Below are 23,129 nucleotides of genomic sequence, written 5' to 3'. Positions count from 1 at the left end.
TTATACTCCGCCTTCAGGGCGGAGCTTGAGGTCAACGGCCAACCAGGACCCGGGATCTGTCAGCCAATGACATTAGGGCTTCGGGTCCCACATGACCCCCAATACATACTACCACAGGGAGATCACCTGCTTTTTTTTTAAATAAAGAACGATCCCAGACAGTCTAGAATTTAATTGTTATGCAAAGGGAAGGAAATTTCCATCTGGAACTTGTACCAACTGTTTGAAAGCAAAGACTGTCAGCAGCAAACGCTCCGAATTCCATCTTGACACAAAGCTGTGACAGGTATGGATAAATGCTTGGTCCTTCCACATGCAGATATGCTGCTGTCACTGCTAAACCCCAAGAGCTGTGATATCCTGTAGTGCTAGATACACAGATGGCACAATTCTTGAAAGGGAATCTCTGGAATGATACAATGGTAGTTTGCCACTATTGCCATTGAAAGACTGCAGTATTAGAGGTACCAAAGAATCTCCTCTTATCCCAAGGTGCAGATGCTCAACTCCTCTTGGGGTAGCATCAATTAAGGTCTCTTGGCCTTTCTATTAAGAGGAAACCTGGATAAGTCTGCATAGTTAATTTGTCCAAATGAGAAGCATGGTCCAGGCGGCAGCTCTGACACCCCCGTAACAGTCCATTGCTTACATACAGCTTAGATGCGTACGTGATATTTTCAGAAACAGAATCAAGCCTCATTCAGGGCTAGTCCAGGTATAGTCCAGGGCAAAGCCATCATCAGAAGTCAACTGCACTGATGACAAGCAAGGATTAACTCTTGACTCAAAGCGAGAGATATACGGGGCCATGAAGGGGTCTTTTAGTAACATCGTGTGACATGAAGGAATCCAGTGAGGAAATGTAAAAGGCAATCTTCCTTTTAAGATCCTATCCTAGACAGTGAACCGCCGTTTAGCAGCGTTACCATTATTGTGTACATTCAGAAATAAGAGCAACAGTATCACATGATTATGACATGTGAAATAATATTAAAATTGAGTTAAATTATATTGGGGAAATTGCAAGTCGGCAGTCAGATCCAGTATTTTAAACATCGTAAGTCGCTAGATCTATAGACTACAATTCAACCAGGTTTTAAGACTACCAGCTGGTTAAAGTTAATTTACTTCAATGATTTAAGAAAACACTGCATTATTTTGCTATGTTAAAAGTGCTGAGCAAATGCAAATTGTTGTTCTGTGCTTTCAAATTATGATCAGATCTAAAATAAAGCAAGCGTTTAAATCCGGTTAGTAATTACAACACATCAGAAAGCAATATAAATAATGGGATGCAGTTCACTAATGATTCTATTGGCATTACAATTTATAAATATTAGTACCCGCGCGGTATAATAACGTTACGGAAGTCACAACATTTATTCAGAATGTTGATTCAACTTAACCACTCAATGACACTGTGAACCAAAAAATAAAAGAACAGAAAGTATAACAGAAAATACCAAACATTTTAACAGCTATACACAGGAAGTGACGAAGTAATCTGATGAGGCCTCAATCTTTGAATGAAATGAAAATTGACTGCAAAAAACAAGGCCCCTTTACGAAAAAGTGACAAAAAAAAATTAACTATACCATCCAAGATATTCATGGAAATGCTTCTGGCCTCTTGCTCGCTCTAAGCATGAGGCAACCTTCCTGCATGGAGGGATCAGGATCTCATGCCTGCACTGTAGCTCTAAAGACTATTACTCTGCTTTCTCTGGTTGAGCGCAAGAGAAACAAAAAGTGTCAGGAGACTTTGCGTTCTTGGTATTCACTTGAGCAGTAATAGTTTTTTAAATTAACACGGGGTGAAGCCAAAGAAAACTCAACAGGTGCATTAGTCCCCACAATAAGGTAGGCTGTTGAGAGAAAAATACAAAGCAAAAAATAATAAAAACAGAATCGGGGGAGGAAAGGCCGAGTGGGGAAAAAGATAAACAGAAAAGAAAAATCCTGGAGATTAAAGAATAACAACCAGCAAAGCACTGTTGGAATTACCTTTTGTAACAAAAACTATGTAAAATTTGGGCTTAATTTATAGTGGCAACACAAGCAAAATGAATGACATTAAAATAGAGTGAATTAATTTTGCATTTCCTGGTCTATTAATACCTATCCTTTAACCCCAATTTTAGCTGAAGACTAAATTTGGTCTCAACTCTCTATGTTCAATACAACATCAGATCGACCAATTTACTTCTAAAAACAATGCATTTAGTTTGTCCATCACATTTTGTATAAAACACCAATAGGTTAGAAACTAGTAATTTTCTGCATTTTTTCTAAGCTTGGGACAAATAGTGCGCTTCACAAAGAGGGAAGCCAAGCAGCTGCCAAGCTAGCGAAGTTTCCAACAGAAACTTGCATTATCCTTTAACTAGCCACAAAATACATAAGCAACAAAGAAACCTGATATGACATGTCTTCAAAAAATGTGCAAAATGTGAACTCTGAAAAGAAGCATCACTTAGGTGTCCTCTCTAGGGTGACTCTGGATGACAGGTTGAAATATGACGCTGAAGCCACAAAAAAACAGGATGAAAACTTTCAAAGTGGGCACAAGAGCTCTCTGTATGGAACTGACATTTTGGATGTAAAATTTCTTAAATCACCCAGTAGCAAAAGTATTCAGTATCATGGCATCAAGAATTTATGTAACTTTATATATACAATCTAATAGATTAATCTGCTGACCACTCACTTGATTACACAAAGCCAGCACGAAGCACCAAAATCGCATTGGCAAGTGTGCTCAATGTAGTTTAAAGAGGAAATATACACACAGTTTTAGCAAAACACATTTAAATTGTAGAGCTGTCAAGAGTACTAATGTGCATTTTTGCCAGTACAAATAACTTCAAACTAGCTGCACTGTGTTAACTACATATGAAAATATAAAGAGATAAACTCTGGTATGCGTACTAAGTAAACTATAGCTACTAAGAATATTCACACTGGAACTACAGAAATCTTTCACAGAACAGGGCCGGGATTCTCCAACCCCCTGCCAGGTGGGAGAATCGCTGGGGGTCGGCGTGAATCCCACCCCCGCTGTCCTCCCAATTCTCCTGCCCCCCAAAAACCGGCCCGGCGTGAGTTGCGCCGCCCGCCTCGGAGAATGGCGGGGTCCAGCGCGACTCGATGGGCGCCGGGTTCGCCCGAATTCTCCGGCCCGCGAAGGGCCGAAGTCCCGCCCGTTTGTAGCCGGTCCCGCCAGCGTAAATTAGAGTAGGTCCCTTACCGGTGGATCCCTTACCCTTGCGGTCGGGATCCACCGATCCGCGGACGGGCCTGTGCCGTGGGGCCACTCTATTTTTCCGCACCGGAGGCTGTGCTCTTCCGCCGTTCCCGGTGCAGAAGTGAATCCCTCTGCGCATGCGTGGGGATTATGCCAGCATGCACTGGCGCTCCCGCGCATGTGCCGATTCGCGCCGGCCGGCGGAGGCCCTTCGGCACCGGTTGGCGTGGCGCCAAGCCCCTATCCCACCGGCCGGCGGGGCGCCAACCACTCCGGGACGGGCCTAACCCCTGAAGGTGTGGAGGATTCCGCACCTTTGGGGCGGCCCGACGCCGGAGTGGTTCACGCCACTCCGTCCCGCCGGGACCCCCCGCCCCGCCCCAGGGGAGAATTCCACCCCAGATACTTCACCTTGTACGTAAAATTAATGAATAGTCCAAAGTGAATTTCAATGGTCAATTCTTCCAGTGCAATTTTATATATTTTGGAATCTTAAAAGTAAACAACAAATATAATGCTGGGTTTCCAGTTTTGAAACAGTTAAGAGTAGGAACAACAGGAAAAAATGTTGAAGTATCATGTTCAAACTCAAGACATGTGATAAGACCCTCCTCCAATCTGGAACCAGTTTTAAGTCTTGGATTTGGACTTTTATTCAAGAGTGTTGAGATTTATTGAACACGGCAATGGAAACTAACTTATTGAAGGCAGTCTGAGAACAGAGATGTGGAGGAACTACTTCTCACAGAAGGTGGTGAATTTGTGGAACTCGCTGAGTCATTAAATAGTTTCAAGAAGGAGATAGATATATTCCTAATTTTTAAAAACAGGTTAAACGGGAGACCAGGCAGAGATCAGCCATGGTTTGATTAAATGGCGGAGTAGGCTCGAAGGGCTGAATTGCCTACTTCTGTTCCTAATTCCTATTTTCCTATGTTGAACAATGGAATAGATAAAGGTGATTTGTGATAAGTGAAGATAGCAAGAGAAACAAAATGAACAAATGAGAACAAAAGATGGGACCACCAATTTTAAGAAATGAAAGCTGTCGATTGGATGTTGGAGTAAACAGGCAACTTGTCATTGAATGGCTTGGAGGAATAAGATTTTTATTGTCTCTTTGAAAGGCATAGCAATCAAGATGTAGTGATTTAAGCATTGCACTGCAATCTGAATGAGTTGAACAACAAGGGGCTGGTTTAGCACAGTGGGCTAAACAGCTGGTTTGGAAGGTCTAATACAGGTAGGGAATATACAGTGAATGGTAGAACCCTCAACGAGTATTGACAGTCAGAGAGATTTTGGTGTACAGGTCCACAGGTCACGGAAAGGGGCAACACAGGTGGCGAAGGTAGTCAAGAAGGCATACGGCATGCTTGCCTTCATTGGCCGAGGCATTGAGTATACAAATTGGCAAGTCATGTTGCAGCTGTATAGAACCTTAGTTAGGCCACACTTGGAGTATAGTGTTCAATTCTGGTCGCCACACTACCAGAAGGATGTGGAGGCTTTAGAGAGGGTGCAGAAGGATGTTGCCTGGTATGGAGGGCATTAGCTATGAGAGGTTGAATAAACTTGGTTTGTTCTCACTGGAACGAAGGAGGTTGAGGGGCAACCTGATAGAGGTCTACAAAATTATGAGGGGCATAGACAGAGTGGATAGTCAGAGACTTTTTCCCAGGGTAGAGGGGTCAATTACTAGGGGGCATAGGTTTAAGGTGCGAGGGGCAAGGTTTAGAGGAGATGTACGAGGCAAGTTTTTTTTTTTTTACACAGAGGGTAGTGGTGCCTCGAACTCGCTGCTGGAGGTGGTGGTGGCAGCAGGGACCATAGTGAGGTTTAAGGAGCATCTTGACAAATACATGAATAGGATGGGAATAGAGGGATACGGACCCTGGAAGTGTAGAAGATTTTAGTTTAGACGGGCAGCATGGTCGGCGCAGGCTTGGAGGGTCGAAGGGCCTGTTCCTGTGCAGTACTTTTCTTTGTTCTTTGTTCTAATGCAGAACAAAGCCAGCAGTGCAGGTTCAATTCCCATACCAGCCTCCCCGAACAGGCGCCTGAATGTGGCGACTAGGGGCTTTTCACTGTAACGTCATTGAAGCCTACTTGTGACAATAAGCTATTATTATTGTGGAACAGACTCATTCGAAAGAGTTCACAGGGTTGAATAATGAGTGGAGGGATCACTGCAGTGGAGGAGAAATAGACATAGAAAGAAACTGAATTTGAGGTCATCAATGGACTACTGCGACTTCCGGTTGCGGCAGGGATGAGCTAGCCGCACGTTTCGGCGGCTCCAGCTCCGACGGAACTTCGGGCTCCTTTAAGAGCCCCAACGGGGACTTGGACGGCCGTAAAACCCGGTGCGAGGCGCGAGGGAAGGGAGTCCCCCCCGAAAGACGGAGGGAAAAACCGGCGCCGGCGGCTGCAGCCTGAAGAATCTGCAGCCAGAAGATCAGAGAGAGAGAGAGAGGGAGTGAAACAAAATGGCGGCGGAGAAACCACAGGTGACATGGGGGCCTGAGCAGGACGAGATGGTGAGACGGTGCGTGGACCTGCTGAAGAAGGAGGTAATGACCCCGTTGTTACAGGCAATTGAGGGGCTTAAGGAGACTTTAAAGACCCAGGAGACGGAACTTCGCGTGGTGGAGCAGAAGGTGTCAGGTATTGAGGACGAGGTCCTGGGCCTGGCGGTCAAGACTCAGACGCACGAGGCACTTCATAAAAAGTATGCTGACAGGATTGAGGCCCTTGAAAATGGAGCGCGAAGGAAGAACCTTAGGGTACTAGGTCTCCCAGAGGGTGTGGAAGGAGTGGACTGTGGAGCGTACGCAAGTAAGATGCTGAGCTCACTGATGGGTGCTGAGGCCCCTGCGGGCCCCATGGAGGTGGAGTGGGCAAATCGGATCCCGGCGAGAAGACCAAAAGCGGGAGAACCACCGAGGGCGATAATCGTGCGATTCTACCGCCTTAAGGACAGAGAAGAGGTCCTGAGATGGGCCAAAAAGGTGCGGAGCAGCAGATGGGAGAATGCGGTGGTAAGGATCTACCAGGATTGGAGTGAGGAGGTGGCGAGAAGGAGGGCGAGCTTCAACCGAGCCAAAGAGGTTTTGCACAAAAGGAAGGTGAAGTTTGGGATGCTGCAGCCGGCAAGACTATGGGTCACGCATCAGGAGAGACATTATTATTTTGAGACGGCGGAGGAAGCATGGACCTTCATCAATGAAGAGAAACTGGACCGGAACTGAGGGACTGATGCTGCAGGGAACTGTTATTGTTGTTATTATTGTTTTTGTTAATGGGATGGTGAAAGTTAAGCGAGAAGTAAACAGGGAAGGGGGGGGACACTGGGGAAATGTGGGCGCCGGTGAGGGGGGAGAGGCGGGACATAGTCAGAGAATGGGGAAGGAGAGGGGGAGGGGAAAGGGAGTTGCGCCATAAGAGGCGGGACAGGTAAAGGGATGTTCCCGCGCCAGAAAGAATAAGGCGGGAAAACAGGCGCAAGGCGGATGGGAGTTCCCTCACACCGGGGGGGGCGAGGAGCGAGCAGGAGTAGCCGGGGTCAGTTGAAGTCAGCTGACTTACGGAAGTGATATGGGGGGGAGCAATCAAGCTAGATAGGGATCTAGCGGGGGGAGGGGGGGGGGAGGGGGGAAGGGGACAACTGGGCTGCTGCTGCGGAAATCCAAAAGGAAATGGCTAAAGAGAAGGTGGTCGGGGGCGGAATGCGACGCTGGGGGAGCGAGCGGGAGCGCGGAGGCGGGATATGGGACTGGCCTAGAGAAGGTAATGGCTAGTCGACACGGGAGGGGGGCAGGTAGCCCCCCAGTGAGGCTGATCACGTGGAACGTGAGAGGCCTGAATGGGCCGATAAAAAGGGCCCGAGCGCTCGCGCATTTGAAAGGACTAAGGGCAGACGTGGCTATGCTCCAAGAGACGCACCTAAAGGTGGCGGACCAAGTTAGGCTAAGGAAAGGATGGGTGGGACAGGTGTTCCACTCAGGACTGGACGCAAAGAACAGAGGGGTGGCCATTTTGGTGGGGAAACGGGTAGCATTTGAAGCAAAGAACATCGTAGCAGATAGTGGAGGTAGATATGTAATGGTGAGTGGTAGGCTGGAGGGAATGGAGGTCGTGTTGGTTAATGTGTATGCCCCAAATTGGGACGATGCGGGGTTCATGAGACGGATGCTGGGGCGTATTCCGGACCTGGAGGCAGGAAATTTGATTTTAGGAGGGGACTTCAATACAGTGCTGGACCCGGGGCTAGATAGATCCAGCTCAAGGACTGGAAGAAGGCCGGCAGCGGCCAAGGTACTTAAGGGGTTTATGGACTAAATGGGGGGAGTGGATCCATGGCGATTTCTTAGACCCAGGGCTAGGGAGTATTCCTTCTTCTCCCTCGTCCATAAAGTGTACTCCCGGATAGATTTTTTTGTTCTAGGAAGGTCGTTGATCTCTAGGGTGGAAGAAGCTGAATACTCAGCCATAGCGGTTTCGGATCATGCCCCACATTGGGTGGACCTGGAAGTAGGAGAGGACAGGGAGCAGAGAACACTCTGGCGATTAGATGTGGGACTGATGGCGGATGAGGGAGTGTGTGCAAGAGTGAGGGGGTGTATCGAGAGATACCTGGAGGTCAATGACGACGGCGAGGTCCCTGTGGGAGTGGTCTGGGAATCACTAAAAGCGGTGGTCAGAGGAGAACTGATTTCTATTGGGGCCCACAAAAGGAAAACAGAGGCCAAGGAAAGGGATAGATTACTGGGGGAGATTTTAAGGGTGGACAGGGAATTTGCAGAGACCCCTGAGGAGGAGCTGTACAGGGAGAGGAGACGACTCCAGACCGAGTTTGACCTTCTGACCACCAGAAAGGCGGAGGTACTGTGGAGGAAGGCACAGGGGAGGAGGTATGAATATGGGGAAAAGGCTAGTCGCCTGTTGGCGCACCAACTGCGAAAGAGGGCAGCAGCGAGGGAGATAGGAGGAATTAGGGATGAAAGGGGAGACACCGTGCGAAGGGCAGGAAAGATAAATGAGGTGTTTAAGACCTTTTATGAAGAACTGTATAGGTCTCAGCCCCCAGAGGGAGAGGAGGGCATGCGGCAGTTCCTGGATCAGTTGAGGTTCCCGAAAGTGGAGGAGCAGGCGGTGGCAGGCCTGGGGGCGCCGATTGAGGTGGACGAGGTTATTAAGGGACTGGGAAGCATGCAAGCAGGGAAGGCCCCGGGGCCAGACGGGTTCCCGGTGGAATTCTACAGAAAATATGTGGACTTGTTGGCCCCGTTGTTGGCGAGGACGTTCAATGAGGCCAGGGAAGGGGGGACACTACCCCCGACAATGTCGGAGGCGACGATATCGCTAATTTTGAAGAGGGACAAAGATCCGATGCAGTGTGGGTCCTATAGACCTATTTCACTATTGAATGTGGACGCCAAACTGCTAGCAAAGGTGCTGGCATCGAGGATAGAGGACTGTATCCCAGGGGTGGTGCACAAAGACCAGACAGGGTTCGTAAAAGGGAGACAATTGAATGTTAACGTGCGACGGCTATTAGGGGTGATAATGATGCCCTCAGTGGAGGGGGAGGCAGAGATAGTGGCGGCAATGGACGCAGAGAAGGCATTTGATAGGGTGGAGTGGGAGTATTTATGGGAAGTGTTAAGGAGGTTTGGGTTTGGGAACGGATTTATTCGCTGGGTTAGACTACTTTATGGGGCACCAATGGCAAGCGTAGTTACAGGTCGACATAGATCGGAGTATTTCCGATTATATAGGGGAACAAGACAGGGATGCCCGCTGTCTCCATTGTTGTTTGCGTTGGCAATTGAACCTCTGGCCATGGCGCTGAGAGACTCCAGGAAATGGAGAGGGGTGACTAGAGGGGGAGAAGAACACTGAGTCTCGTTATACGCGGATGACCTAGTGCTATACGTGTCGGACCCAGCGGGGGGGATGATAGAGGTTATGCGAATCTTGAGGAGGTTCGGGGAATTTTCGGGGTATAGGTTAAACATGGGGAAGAGTGAATTATATGTGATACATCCAGGGGACCAGAGTAGAGAGATAGAAGGCTTACCGCTAAGGAAAGTGGAAAGAAACTTCCGATACTTGGGGATTCAGATCGCTAGGAGCTGGGGAACCTTGCACAGACTTAATCTGACACGGCTGGTAGAACAAATGGAGGAGGACTTTAGGAGGTGGGACATGCAGCCTTTATCGCTGGCGGGCAGGGTGCAGGCAATTAAGATGATGGTCCTCCCGAGGTTCTTATTCGTATTTCAATGTCTCCCTATTTTAATCACCAGGACCTTTTTTAATAAAATAGATAGGAGCATTACGAGCTTTGTGTGGGCAGGGAAAGTTCCGAGAGTAAGGAGGGGGTTCCTGCAGCGCAGTAGGGACAGAGGAGGACTGGCACTACCGAACTTGGGAGATTATTATTGGGCCGCCAATGTGGCAATGATACATAGATGGATGATGGAGGGTGAGGGAGCGGCGTGGAAAAGGCTGGAGAGAAGGTCCTGTAAAGGGACGAGTCTAGAGGCGCTGGTGACGGCGCCGCTACCGTTCTCACCGAAAAAGTACACCACGAACCCGGTGGTGGCGGCAACACTGAACATGTGGGGACAGTGGAGGCGACAGAGAGGGGTGCGGGGAGCCCTGGTGGGGTCCCCTATCAGGAACAACCATAGGTTCGCCCCAGGGGTAATGGATGGAGGATTTCACAGCTGGTACCAGTTGGGAATTAGGAAGGTGGGAGATTTATTCATAGATGGGACTTTTGCGAGCTTGGGAGCATTGGAGGAAAAGTATAAGTTACCCCAGGGGAATTTCTTGAGATATATGCAGGTGAGGGCGTTTACTAGACAACAGGTGAGGGAATTTCCGCGGCTCCCGACACAGGGGATACAGGACAGGGTGCTTTCAGGGGTGTGGGTCGGAGAGGGCAAGGTGTCAGAGATTTATAGAGAGATGAGGGAAGAGGGGGAGGAGTCGGTGGGCGAACTAAAAAGAAAGTGGGAAGAAGAATTAGGGGAGGAGATAGAGGAGGGTATGTGGGCTGATGCCCTAAGCAGGGTAAATTCCTCTTCCTCATGCGCCAGGCTTAGCCTGATTCAATTTAAGGTGCTACATAGAGCACACATAACGGGGGCAAGATTGAGCAGGTTCTTTGGAGTGGAGGACAAATGTGGGAGGTGTGGCGGGAGCCCGGCAAACCATGCACATATGTTTTGGGCGTGCCCGGCACTGGAAGGGTATTGGAAGGGAGTGACGGGAGTGATTTCGCAGGTGGTGAAGGCCCGGGTCAAACCAGGCTGGGGGTTAGCTCTATTTGGAGTTGCGGAAGAGCCGGGAGTGCAGGAGGCGAAAGAGGCCGATGTCGTGGCCTTTGCGTCCCTCATAGCCCGGCGCAGGATCCTACTCATGTGGAAGGAGGCGAATCCCCCCGGACTGGAGGCCTGGGTAAACGATATGGCGGGGTTTATTAAACTGGAGCAGATAAAGTTTGCCCTGAGAGGATCGGCTCAAGGGTTCACCAGGCGGTGGCAGCCATTTCTCGACTACCTAGGGGAACGTTAGAGGGAAGACGGATGACCAGCAGCAGCAACCCAGGGGGGAGGGGGGGGAGGGGGAGGCAGTTGAGTATAGGGCAATAGAGTACACGGTTTTGTTACTTGTATATTATTACTACTATTATTACTATTGTTAAAAAGTTTAAAAATTTCTGTTTTGTTACTGTTATCGTTTCGCTTGTTTTGTAAGCGGGAAAAATGTTGCTCAGGGAAAAAAATGTCAATAAAATATATTTTTAAAAAATCAATGGACTACTGCAGTTGGGCTTGTGGCGCAACGGTAGCGCGCCTGACTCCAAATCTGAAGGTTGCGTGTTCAAATCAATGGACTACTGTTAAAAAATCAAAGATTATCTGTAACCATAAGCACAGGATTTGCTAGAAAACTGGAAACCCATGATGACAGCATTAGTGTAGGACCATAACTTCTTTCACCATGTATGGTGCTGGACATACCTAACAAAAAGTGAATCACCAAAGTTTATTTTTAATTAGTTCATGGGATAAGGGTATCATTGACAAGGTCAGCATTTATTTCCAATCCTAATTCCACTTGAAGAAGGTGGCAGTGAGCTATCTCTTTGAACCGTTCCACTACGTGTCGTCTAAATACATCCACAGTGCTGTTAAGTAGGGAGTTCCAGGATTCTGACTCAGCGATTATGAAGGAACAGTTGGATTGGACTTGTTTATTATCAAATGTACCGAGGTCAGTGAAAAGTATATTTCTGCAAGCAGCTCAAACAGATCATTTAGTACATGAAAAGAAAAGAAAATACATAATAGAGCAACACAAGGTACACAATGTAAATACATAGACACCGACATCGGATGAAGCATACCGGAGTGGTCAGGATGCTGTGCGTCTTGAAGGAGAATTTGCAGGTGGTGGCATTTCCTTACACCTGCTGCCTTTGTACTTGTGAGTAGGAGAGGTTGTGGGTTTGGAAGATTCTGTCGAAGGGGCCTTGGTGTGTTACTGCAGTGCACCTTGTAGATGGCACACAAGATGCACCGGTAATGGATGGTATACAAATGGAGCAGGCTGCTTTGTCCTGGATGGTGTGAAACCTCATTAGTGTTGTTGCAGCTGCACTCATCCAGGCATCACACTGCTGGCTTGTAGATGATGGCCAGGCCTTGGTAATCAGGAGCTAAGATACTCACTGCAGAATTCCAGCCTGTGAAATGCTCTTGTAGCCAATGATTATATGGCTGGTCTAGTTACGTTTCTGGTGAACGGTCAACTTCCAATACCCACTTGCCCCCATCACCGATTCCACCCGAGGAAGTTCTTGATGGTGACGAATTCAGCGATGGTATGGCAAACGAAGATGGTTCGACTCTCTTTCATCAGAGATTGTCACTGTCTGGTACTTGTGTGGCATGAATGTTAATTCTCAGTCCAAAGCTGTTGTCATTGTCCAAGTCTTGCTGCATGCAGGCAAGGACTGCTTCAGTATCTGGGGAGCTGCAAATAGGACTGAACATCTCCATCCCTGACCTTATGATAGAGGGAAGATCATTGATGAAGTGGCTGAAAATGGTTGGTCCAAGGACGCTGCCCTGATGAACTCCTGCAGCAATGTCCTTGGGCTAAGATACTGGTCTCAAATAATTACAAACACCTTCCTTTGTGCAAGGTGTGACTTCAACCAATGGAAGGTTTAGCCCCGAATCCCTGTGACTTAAATTTTGCTAGAGCTCCTGATGCTGTACTCGGTCAAATGCTGCCTTATTGCCGAGGGTAGTCACTCATTCTCACCTGTTGAATTCAGCTCTTTCAACTAGGAGCAAATTTGGAGAGATAATGATGTCTGGTAGTGAACAGGATATCAGTGAGTGTCATTGATGGGTTAGCATTGCTTGATAGTACGAAAGATACCTTCCATTACATTGATGATAATGAGAGCAGACTAATAAGTGAGCAATTAGCCAGAATTGATTTGTCCTGTTTGTGGTGGACAGGCCATACTTGGGCAATTTTCCAAATTGTTAGGTACATTCCAGTGTGGTACCTGTAGTGGAACAGTTCAGCTAGAGGCATGACTCAATCTGGAGTATACATCTTCATGACTACAGCCAGAACGTCAAGGGCCAATACCCCTTGCAGCTGTGATGTTGGGCATCTCCAGAGGAGGCTGAGATGGATCAGCTACTTAGCACTTCCAGCTACAGATAGTGGTTAGCACATCAACCCTGTCTTCTGCACACACGTGCTTTGCACAGGGTCGGAAAGATGAGTAGTATAACCAAGATGATTTCTTGTGGAACAATTAAGTTTATAGTCAACCTTTCAAGGTAGTGGATCATATAAGAATTAATAGCAGCTGCCTTAAATTTAGAATCTACTTCTTTTAATGATCAACTTTTATTTTTACTATAAGAGATCAAGAAACTGACTTCTCCAGACTCACGAGGAACATCCATCATCAATTTGTGCAGACATTTCTTTTCAAACACCCCAAAAGACCAGGTAAATGCTCATGGGCACAACAGCTTCTTTAGGAATTTAAATAAATGATCTTCACAGATAAAGTTCTGACAAGAATAGGTTGAGATATTAAAAATAAAAGAGTGCAGCTTAGTTTAATTAATCTTCAACCAAATAGGTGCAAGCTGAATGAAGTGCAATTAAACCCCTAAGCCTCGTTCTTCCATAAAACCGAGCAGAAAAAACGAACTCAATTCATACCATAAAGTCTTCATGCTCAAGGACTGAATCTGGTATTACCTCACATCATATCATGGAGATTAAAATATTACTGCAATGGTGCTGGCACCACCAAAAATACAGTATTTATAACTTTAAAAATAAATGTTTAAATTGTGCATAATCTATCTGAATTATATAAACTGAAATTACTTTAACAAACAGTGCAAGTCTACTAACACAAACCATCATTTAGGTCTGTTGCAAATAGCAAACAGTATGAACATTCAATTGAGTTTGTTTTTTTCAATTTCCTTATTTCAGCTTTTTATTCTTCCATTAAACTTTTAGAGTCATAGTTAATTATGAGCCCATTCAGCCCCTCAAGTCTATGCTGGCTTTGCATGCACAGCAATCCACTCAGTCACACTCCTGCTCAATCCCTGGAGCCCTGCAAGTTTATTTCCTTCAAGTCCCCATTCAATAGCCTTTTGAAATCATTGATCGTTTCTGCTTCCATCACCTTAGTGGGCAGTAGGATCCAGGTCATTCACTCACTGTGTAAAAAAATATGCTTCTCACATTTCCCCTGCATCTCCTTCCCAACATTTTTAATCTGTTTCCCTTGTGCCTTGTATGGTCAGCTGACGGTAAGTTATTTCTTGTCTACCTTATCTAAGCCTGTCTTAATCTTGTATACCTCATGGGCAGCATTCTCCTCCCCCCACGCCGGGTGGGAGAATCGCCCGGGCGCCGTGCGAGTCCCGCCACGCCGTCCCGACGCCCTTCTCCCACACCCCCAAACCGGTGCAAATCACAGCTGGCCGCTGAGAGAATCACCGCTTGCCATTGGTAATGGGCGAGTGGCGATTCTCCGGCCCGGATGGGCCGAGCGGCCTGCCCAACACGACAGGTTCCCGCCGGTGCCATCCACACCTGGTCGCTGCCAGCGGGAACAGCGCAGGAACGCTGGGTGGGCGGCCTGTGGGGGGTCGAGGGGGGCTCAAAAGGAGTCTGGCCCGCGATCGGTGCCCACCGATCGGCGGGCCGGCCTCTCTGAGGAAGGACCTCCTTTCCTCCGCTGCCCCGCAAGATCGATCCGCCATCTTCTTGCGGGGCGGCCGCGGGGAGGACGGCAACCACGCATGCGCGGGTTGGCACCGGCCAATCCGCGCATGCGCGGGTGACGTTATTTACGCGGCGCCGGTCGCGTCATTTACGCAGCACCGCTTTTATGTGGCGCCAAGGCCTGGCGCGCGTAAATGACGCGGCGCCGCTCCTAGCTCCCCGGGGGCGGGAGAATAGGAGGCTGGGAACGGCCTCCGACACCGGAGTGAAACACTCTGGTTTTCACTCCAGCGTCGGGACTTAGTCTCCCGATGGGAGAATTGCGCTTCAGATTTCCCCTCAGCCTCCTTTGCTCCATGAAAACAACCCCAGCCTTTCCCAGTTAACCTTGTAACTAAAATCCCCATCCCTGGATTATAGTAAATCTCCTCTGCACCATTTCAAAGATCATCACGTCTTTCCTGAAGTGTGGTGATCATAACTGGGCTTAATACTCTAGCTAGCACCTAATCAGAGATTTATAAAAGTTCAGCATAACTTCCCTGCGCTTGTACTCAATACCTCGAGTTATGAAGCCCAAGATCCCATATATGCTGCTAACCACTCGCTTAACATGTCCTGCCCCTTCAAATATCGATGCACATGCAGTCCCACGTCCCCCTATGCCTGCGCTCTTTAGAATTGTGCCAGGAAGTCAATAATATCTCTCTATCCTTTATGCCAAAATGCATTACCTCACTCTCCTGTGTATTAAATTTTACCTGCCATCTATGTTCCATTGCAGGCAATTTGTATAATCCTTGCTGTTTGTCATTCCTTCTAGTTCACTATCATAGGCAAATTTTGATATTTTACTTTACACTCCAAGATGCAAGTAATTTGTGTAAAACAAATAAAGCAGTGGTCCCAGTGCTGATTCCTAAGGAACAAAAGTTCCTACCACCCCCCCCCCCCCCCCAAGTCCTTGAAACAAACATCTGCCATCACTCACTACTTTCTGTCTTTAAACCACTCTTTGTCCAATTGGACACTGACTGAGAGCTTCAATTTAGTTAACCAACCGTTTCATGTGGCATCTTGTGAAATGCTTTCCTAAAATCCATACAGTAATAAGAGTATATATTATGAGGAACATATTCACTCCATAGCTAACAATTTCTCACTAACTTGTGGAGCTTTGGCTTTTCAAAACTCCATGCATGCAATTAATGCACAACTCCACATAAAATGACAGGTTTAAAAATGTTTTGCGATATGGTTTCAGCTTTCTTTCAAAAAATGGTTAAACTATGGATTCAAGGGACTTATAAATTCAAGTTTTTTTCTGATGCTGAAAGTCTGAAATGACAGTCAATGATTGTCAATACTTCGGCTCTGGCACTTGGAAGCAAAGATCCCTTCCCCGTCTTCCAGTCTTGAGAAGCTAACTGCTATTTTCCTCTCAGTGAAGCATAAGAAAACACAGATTGAAACTCAACAAACAAATCATAAAATAGCTTATGCAACCTCAGCTTTAATGTCATCTCTGCAGTTACTTTTGACAGCATGAAGAATGATTCTTCAAAATCCAGTAACTATCTATTGGGATGCAACTATCAGTGTGCAATCTGTTGCTTGAGGCCCCAGGAATTCTTGTTGTTGACATTAACAGATAAAACGTTATGTGACGTTTTTGTACCCAGTATTTTAGCCAAGGCAGTCACTGACTCAAAATGCACCTGTTAAATTAATGGACAAAGGAGCACTGCACAAGCAAAGTAGGCATTCTCTGCCACAGCAATTCAAGAAATTCTATCTTTTCCCATAGAATGTTCACTTTGATTAATTCCAGCCAAGAAAATAAAACTTTGTGCTATTGCGCAATAGAAATACCCCCAAAAAAACATTTCTAAGTCATTAAATAAACATGATTATTATAAAAAATTGGTGCAAAATTTCACTACAACAAAGATGGAATAATTTGTGTGAAATGTTTTATGATTTATGAAACATCAAAAGTGTATTTATTAATTATATACGGAGGGCTCTGTCATTTGATCAGTTTCAAATGTCAATTCTTGGAATGGACATCAAATTAAATATTAAAGCAAGTCATCAGCTTACCAAACTAGCTGGTATAGCCAAATATAGAACAGATAATCTGACTGTTCATACCATATCCCTTACAAGGCCATCAACATTGTTTCAACATTTTGTTTTTCAGTTTAATTGTTAGTCAACTGACATTTATTGGATGAAAATCAAATTTGAATTTATTCATTGCACAGAATGTGCAAAAGTGATCCATACTTGAGCAGCACACGGCAACATTTTTATCACCACACATCAACGCTTTTCACATTCAAAGGGTCCGAACAATCAGCTACAAATTTCTAATAGAAAATAAAGATCTCTTGATATTGAACTCATTAGTATATTTTCTTTGGGGTACCCCCATAAGAGGGAAGTAAAGGAAATGTGGTCCTGACTTGGAGCAGTGGACAACTTGACTCTTTTAAGATTAGTCTTTTTAATCATCAACCAGTACAAAAAGAGGTTCTGGTTTTACCATATGATTCCGAAGACTCTTTATCTCACATTCACACTGTCCTGAGCATTGTTATAAAGTGACCTCAGTTCTCCTGAATGTGGCTGGAACCGATAACTGACTGGCTGGGAAGCAGGTCCATGAATGATTGAGTCAATTAACCCAACAATAATGGAAGTTCCATAAGATTTCTGGGAAGGAAAACAGTTGATAATATTGCCAAACCAAAAAACTGGATTGGATCAATTGTCACTAATGAAATGCACCAAAAAGGAAATCCTTGAGAACAAAATACAGCATTAATTTCATCAAAGGTAACAAGTCAGCTGTACAAAATTCAGAGTAAAATTTTCATGATGACCATTTATTCAACTCTGTTAAATTATAAAAATGTTAGACTCTATGTATTTAATTATTCAATAGCACTGCCTAAACTTGTGGACACTGCATATAGATTAAGTCCCAGGTAACAATTGATAAGAATTCTTATTTAAATGTGCTGCAGAAGTTTAGTCACATAAACATTCGGCATTATTAGAAATATATGATGCATACTACACCTATCAACAAAATGTGCGCACACCTCCTCGTAACCCTAAATAACTATCAATTATTTTTCAAAAACTTATGCATTCAATCTCCTTTGTTTCTTTATTATCTGGCCTGACTAGAATCAAAGATCAGAACTTTTCATTAATCGCTCCCTCTTCACAGATGCAGTAGGAGCAAGAAAGGTTCTTTAGAAGATCAAGCAGACCCAAATCTCAACTCAGCTCGTCATAAACAGGGGGTCTTGTACATGTTTGTCAACACCCAACAAGATGTACCTCTGCAAAGATCATTTGCATGGAACTATTCTGTAGCTTACCGCAATGCCCATTGAAAGCTTGTGGCTTGACTACCTGGTTGCAGTGACTGCATACAACTAGGTAAAATTCATCATGGGCTGGACAGTGGCCAAACAAGTGCATATCTGTAACAGAAAGAATTTGTGTCATTGTGCTGCAGAGTTGTACATTCCAATATTACTGAGCATGCACAGTGGAAGACACAATAAAATGGACTTCGGATCCAAAGTGTTTTGCAGACTCTTGGTGTTTTAATAGGTACATCAGTAATAATAGTTATAGTCAAACCATTTTGACAGAGAATAGCAGGTAGTGCAGTGTGGTCGTTGGGGAGGGGAGCGCGAAGGACCAATCAATGATGAACTTATAGTGGTCAACGGTGAAACTGAGCTGCGTATACAGGTGGTAAAAATGTTTGATGGTGTGTTGACCCCACAGTACACTATCCTTGAGGTTCTTGTATTTAATAAAGTCTTAAGGTTCTTACCGTGGTGGTCAATCTTCCCATTAGGAATTTTTACTTTCTATCACTGCTGTCAATTATATCTTCATTAACACTGCTGCAATAATAGGAGAGAATTCTAACCCAAAAAAAACTTTGGCTTGGGTTGGGGTTTGAAGCCTATATAAAGAGTTAAAAGTCTGCATCTCAGTATTAATAATAATAATCTTTATTAGTGTGACAAGTAGGCTTACATTAACACTGTAATGAAGTTACTGTGAAAATCCCCTAGTCGCCACACTCCGGCGCCTGTTCAAGTACACTGAAGGAGAAGCCAGAATGTCCAATCAGTACGTCTTTCAGGACTTGTGGGAGGAACCGGAGCACCTGGAGGAAACCCACGCAGCCACAAGGAGAACGTGCAGACTCCGCACAGTGACGCAAGCCGGGAATCGAACCTGGTGACTAGGGTGCAGACAACAAAGGCGCTCCAAGAAGGCGGGCTTGTATTTTAAGCATTAGAATGAGAATGTGTGTCTCATTTTTTTTCCATTTCAAATTTATTGGGCCTAATGACTGCCTAGCCAAAGGCCCCCCCAACCTCCCGATTGGACCCTCTCTGACCCTTTGAATTTTCTCCCATCATCAGCATCTTGAGACATTCAATCACCCTTCCCCAGGCTTGTGAGCCTACCCCTATCAACGAGGCCTCCAACCTTCCCACCTATGACACAGATCTCCATCACATCTTTTCACCAAGGACTCCCCTTCCGCAACTGATCCCTGCTCCCCGGGCCTGTTATCCACCTCACCCCCACAGCCTGATCTACCTATACATCCTTCCACCAAGGCTCCCAAACATGCCCCCGACTCACCGACTGATCTCCCGCCACCGATGGCTCCAATCGCTCTCCTAGCCTTCCCATATCTTCCAGTTTGCCGTGGAAGCCTCAATTATCCGACTGACCATCCCACATTGGAGGACAAAGTCCTCCGACCTGCACCCCCCTGCACCCCCCACATCAAAGCTGAGACTTAGGCATCCTACTGAAGTCTCCAATGACCCCTCTCCCTATCTTCTCCAGGACCTCCACCCCAAGGCCTGACAGTCTGTCCATCTTGCTCCACTCCAAGGCCTCTGATCACTGTCCTCCATACTAAGGTAACCTCTCTCTACCCGAGGACATGACTGATAAAAGACAATTTTCTTTGATGGCTTAAAATAAATTATTTTGTGCAGTCTAAACTAGTCTTGGATGCAGGCCAAAGCACAAACTACCTATAACTAGGATGTGGAGATGCCGGCATTGGACTGGGGTGAGCACAGTAAGAAGTCTTACAACACAAGGTTAAAGTCCAACAGGTTTGTTTCGATATCACTAGCTTTCGGAGCTAAGCTCCTTCCTTCACCTGAGGAAGGAGCAGCGCTCCGAAAGCTAGTGATATCGAAATAAACCTGTTGGACTTTAACCTGGTGTTGTAAGACTTCTTACTGTACCTATAACTAGGTAAAATTATCCAAATGTTGTGCCTATTTCCCTCTAAAGTTGTGAAGATGCCTTCTGCTTTAGGTAAGAAATACAGTTCAGCACAACTTTGGGTCAGATTAAAAGAAACTGTATTCTACATGAAACCTAAGTTCAACTTGAGCTTGGCTTTAAACCCCACATTCTGTCATCACTTTGAATGCTTTCTGTAGCTCTGAACGGTACCCATTTCCATCCCCACCTCGGCCTCTACACTGCAACCTTCATACATGCTTCTGTCACCTCTAAAATAAATTACTCTAACACTCGCCATACTAACTTCCTATAACTCACCCACTGTTAAATCCAACTGTCCCAAATATCACTATACCCACCCTGTCCCACACTAATCATCACATGGGTTCACTATCATCCAAGCATTAATTTTAAAGTTCTTGTCCTCATTGCTAATACCTCCATCACCTCACCCACCCTGACTATACAATCTCTTCTGCCCTAAATCCATTAGCAAATACTCTTTTCCTTTACCTTCTGTGCACTCCTCTGCCTCCCTTTGTCCCACCAATGATGGCAGGCTGTTCAGCTGCATCATTGCTTGGAACACCTTCACTGAGCAGATTCAACAACAGCTTGCATTTATACAGGACCTTTCATTTTAGAAAAAATGTTTCACAGAAGGCGAAATTATGAAAATAGATGGCAAGCAAAAGAGAGAGAGAGAGAGAGAGAGAGAGTAGAGAAGATGGACAAAAACTTAGAGAGGTAACTGCAAAGGAAGGTCTTGACAGAAGAGGTAAATTTGTTTCGGCGATGGAATTCCACAATGTGGGGTTTAGCAAAAGGAGAGGGTTAATACATGAGAGTCGAGGTCAGAGGGACAGTGTGCAGAAGGTTATTACAAAGATAGAGGGGCACGGTCAACTCTCACTCCATCTTCAAAAACCTACTCTAGGCCCAGGTAATGTGGGGCTCTTACCAAGAACAAAACTTGCTCTCCTTGCTTGCCTTGGTAAATACTTGAGACAACATCCCTGTCAATTTATCCATTCATTTAATTCAACTTCCAAATACAGAAAAACATTTTTTTTCCTCACTTCACTGACTTTGACAAAAGCAAAGTCACACATTGGTGGAAAAATTAAAATTCAAGGCATTAGATGAAACCAGTTTGTTATGCACCCTGAGGATTATTGACAGATGTGAACACCTTGCCAATATAGAGGAAATGAATACATGTAACAGTTATGTCTGCCTGACTCCAATCAAAATGTCTTGGGCATTTTACCCTTTTAATGGCAATGGAATATTTGTTTTCAAATGCAAACAGAAGGCACTGAATTAAATGAAAGATACCAATCCCAAGCTTTTTTGTATTATTCATGGACAAATGAGGAACAAACAGAAGCTGTTCTTTACCTTTTCTTTCACTTGACAGAGGGAAATATAAAACAGGATGACTCTCTTGTGCCCACACACTAATGGTCTATACATATGTATTATTTAACAGAGTCAACAATTATATGTAGATTACGAACAGCACACTGAGCGTCTATTGCATTTATACCGATAAATGAGTTGATACCATTGTCACCGAAGAGGAAGAAAAAAACCAAGTCAAGAAGTGGTTTGGTAATGGTCCTCTGAAGACAACAGAGACCACAACATTTTATTCATACCATATTCATTTATAGAGAGCTCATATATTTGTTTCTTGTCCACACTGCTGCTCTGAATTCTGTGCCACAGTGTAAATGGAATGGATTCTAGAGCACCGGCAGCCAATACAATCTACTTTTGCATTCCAAACAATTTGTAACCTGCATGCAATTGTTAAATTTCCTGTACTTAGTTTGAATCATTTATCCTTGCAACCATCAACGGCCTAAAAAAATAATAGTGCACATTCTTATCATGTTACCCCAGTAACAAAGCCTGAATTCCATTTATGCATCTTGATTACTTGCGCCTCCATGGATCTTGCATTGTGACAGGGTTCATTCATAATTTCATAGTAAAGGATCCTACAGGATAGAGTGATGAATAATATGACAGAATTTCACATTAAGTTTGAGTGGCATACTTCAACCAAAATGAAAATCTTGAACTTGTATAATGCCAATGAGGGGCGGCGGTGGCATAGTGGCATTGTCACTGGATTGCCAATCCAGTGAACAAGAGTAATGCTCTGGGAGCCTGGGTTCACACCATGGCAAATGTTAAAATTTGAATCCAGTAAAAACATGGAATTAAAACAGCTCTTTACCGCTCTGCTAGATAATTTGGACGGATATGAGGATATTTGGACAACCATGGCAATTTGTGGAACCAAATGCATTCTTAATGCACAAGACAATATTCAGCCAAGAGAGTTCATTGAACGTAGAACAAACACTGTGACATTTATCCTATGCCTAAGGCACAGAAAGTCTAAATCAGACAATAATGAAGCTTTTATCCTTTTTTTCCCCATTTACTCTGAAATGTGAAAGTAACTTTTCTTTCTTGGTGTTTAAATAATTCATAATTTGTAAGATATTCTGTGCAAATGCACACATACAGATCTGCAACGGCTTTGTTTAAAAAATGCGATAGGTTTTACAAACAGAGAAATGATGATTTGTGCGAGAGGATCCGGGAGTCTTAAAGGGCGCGAGGATAAATACAAACGCCGGTTCAGAAAGTGACGTGGGACCAACTGAAGCAGCTGATTGGGGTGTAAGTCCTGGTGAGTATTTTCAAACTAACTTATTGCTTAATACTAAGGTAGGGACTTAAAAGAAAGAAGTAAAATTATAACAGAAATGTTTGGTAAGAAAGAAGGTTTGTAAAGTAAATATGGCCCCTAGCGAACATAATTTGTTTTCAGAGAGTAGCTAGCTTAATCGAGAGGGACGTCATGGCAGGAGACCTCAGACCCGTGATATGCTCCTCCTGCACAATGTGTCAGAAGCGTAAACTAAGGGATGAGGACCTGCGTGCAGAGTGCAGGAAGTTAGGAGATAAATTAAAAGGCAGGACCTCAAATGTAATCTCAGGATCACTCCTAGTTCCACTCACCAGAGAGAGCAGGAATAAGAGGATAGATGAATGTGTAGCTAGAGAGATGGTGCAGTGGGAGGAATTCAGATTCTTGAGGCACTGGGACCGGTTCTGGGAAAGGTGGGACCTGTACAAACTGGGCGGGGTTGCACCCAGGCAGAGCTGGGAACAATGTCCTTGCGGGGGCTTTCGCTAATTCTATTGGGAAGTATTTTAACCAGTGTGGCAGGAGGATAGGAAC

At 45.2% G+C, this 23,129-nt stretch overlaps 1 protein-coding gene across 6 annotated transcripts in view; it reads right to left on the bottom strand.

The window, feature by feature from the left end:
* LOC140396174 (ataxin-7-like protein 1) overlaps window positions 1-23,129 on the bottom strand; it is a 317,394-nt gene that overhangs the window by 231,034 nt on the left and 63,231 nt on the right. For 4 of the 6 annotated variants that reach the window (XM_072484429.1, XM_072484431.1, XM_072484428.1 and 1 more), the window contains exon 3: window positions 17,941-18,045. The exons of the other annotated variants lie outside the window; for them this stretch is intronic. In XM_072484429.1, the coding sequence (XP_072340530.1) occupies window positions 17,941-18,045 (105 nt within the window). The remainder of the gene's footprint in view (window positions 1-17,940; window positions 18,046-23,129) is intronic. 6 annotated transcript variants of the gene reach the window in all.

Source organism: Scyliorhinus torazame, chromosome 19 (genome assembly GCF_047496885.1).
Source record: "Scyliorhinus torazame isolate Kashiwa2021f chromosome 19, sScyTor2.1, whole genome shotgun sequence".
NCBI classification, from domain to species: Eukaryota; Metazoa; Chordata; class Chondrichthyes; order Carcharhiniformes; family Scyliorhinidae; genus Scyliorhinus; species Scyliorhinus torazame.
The sequence above is the reverse complement of the archived record's forward strand: the minus strand, read 5'-3'. Positions and strand labels throughout refer to the sequence as shown.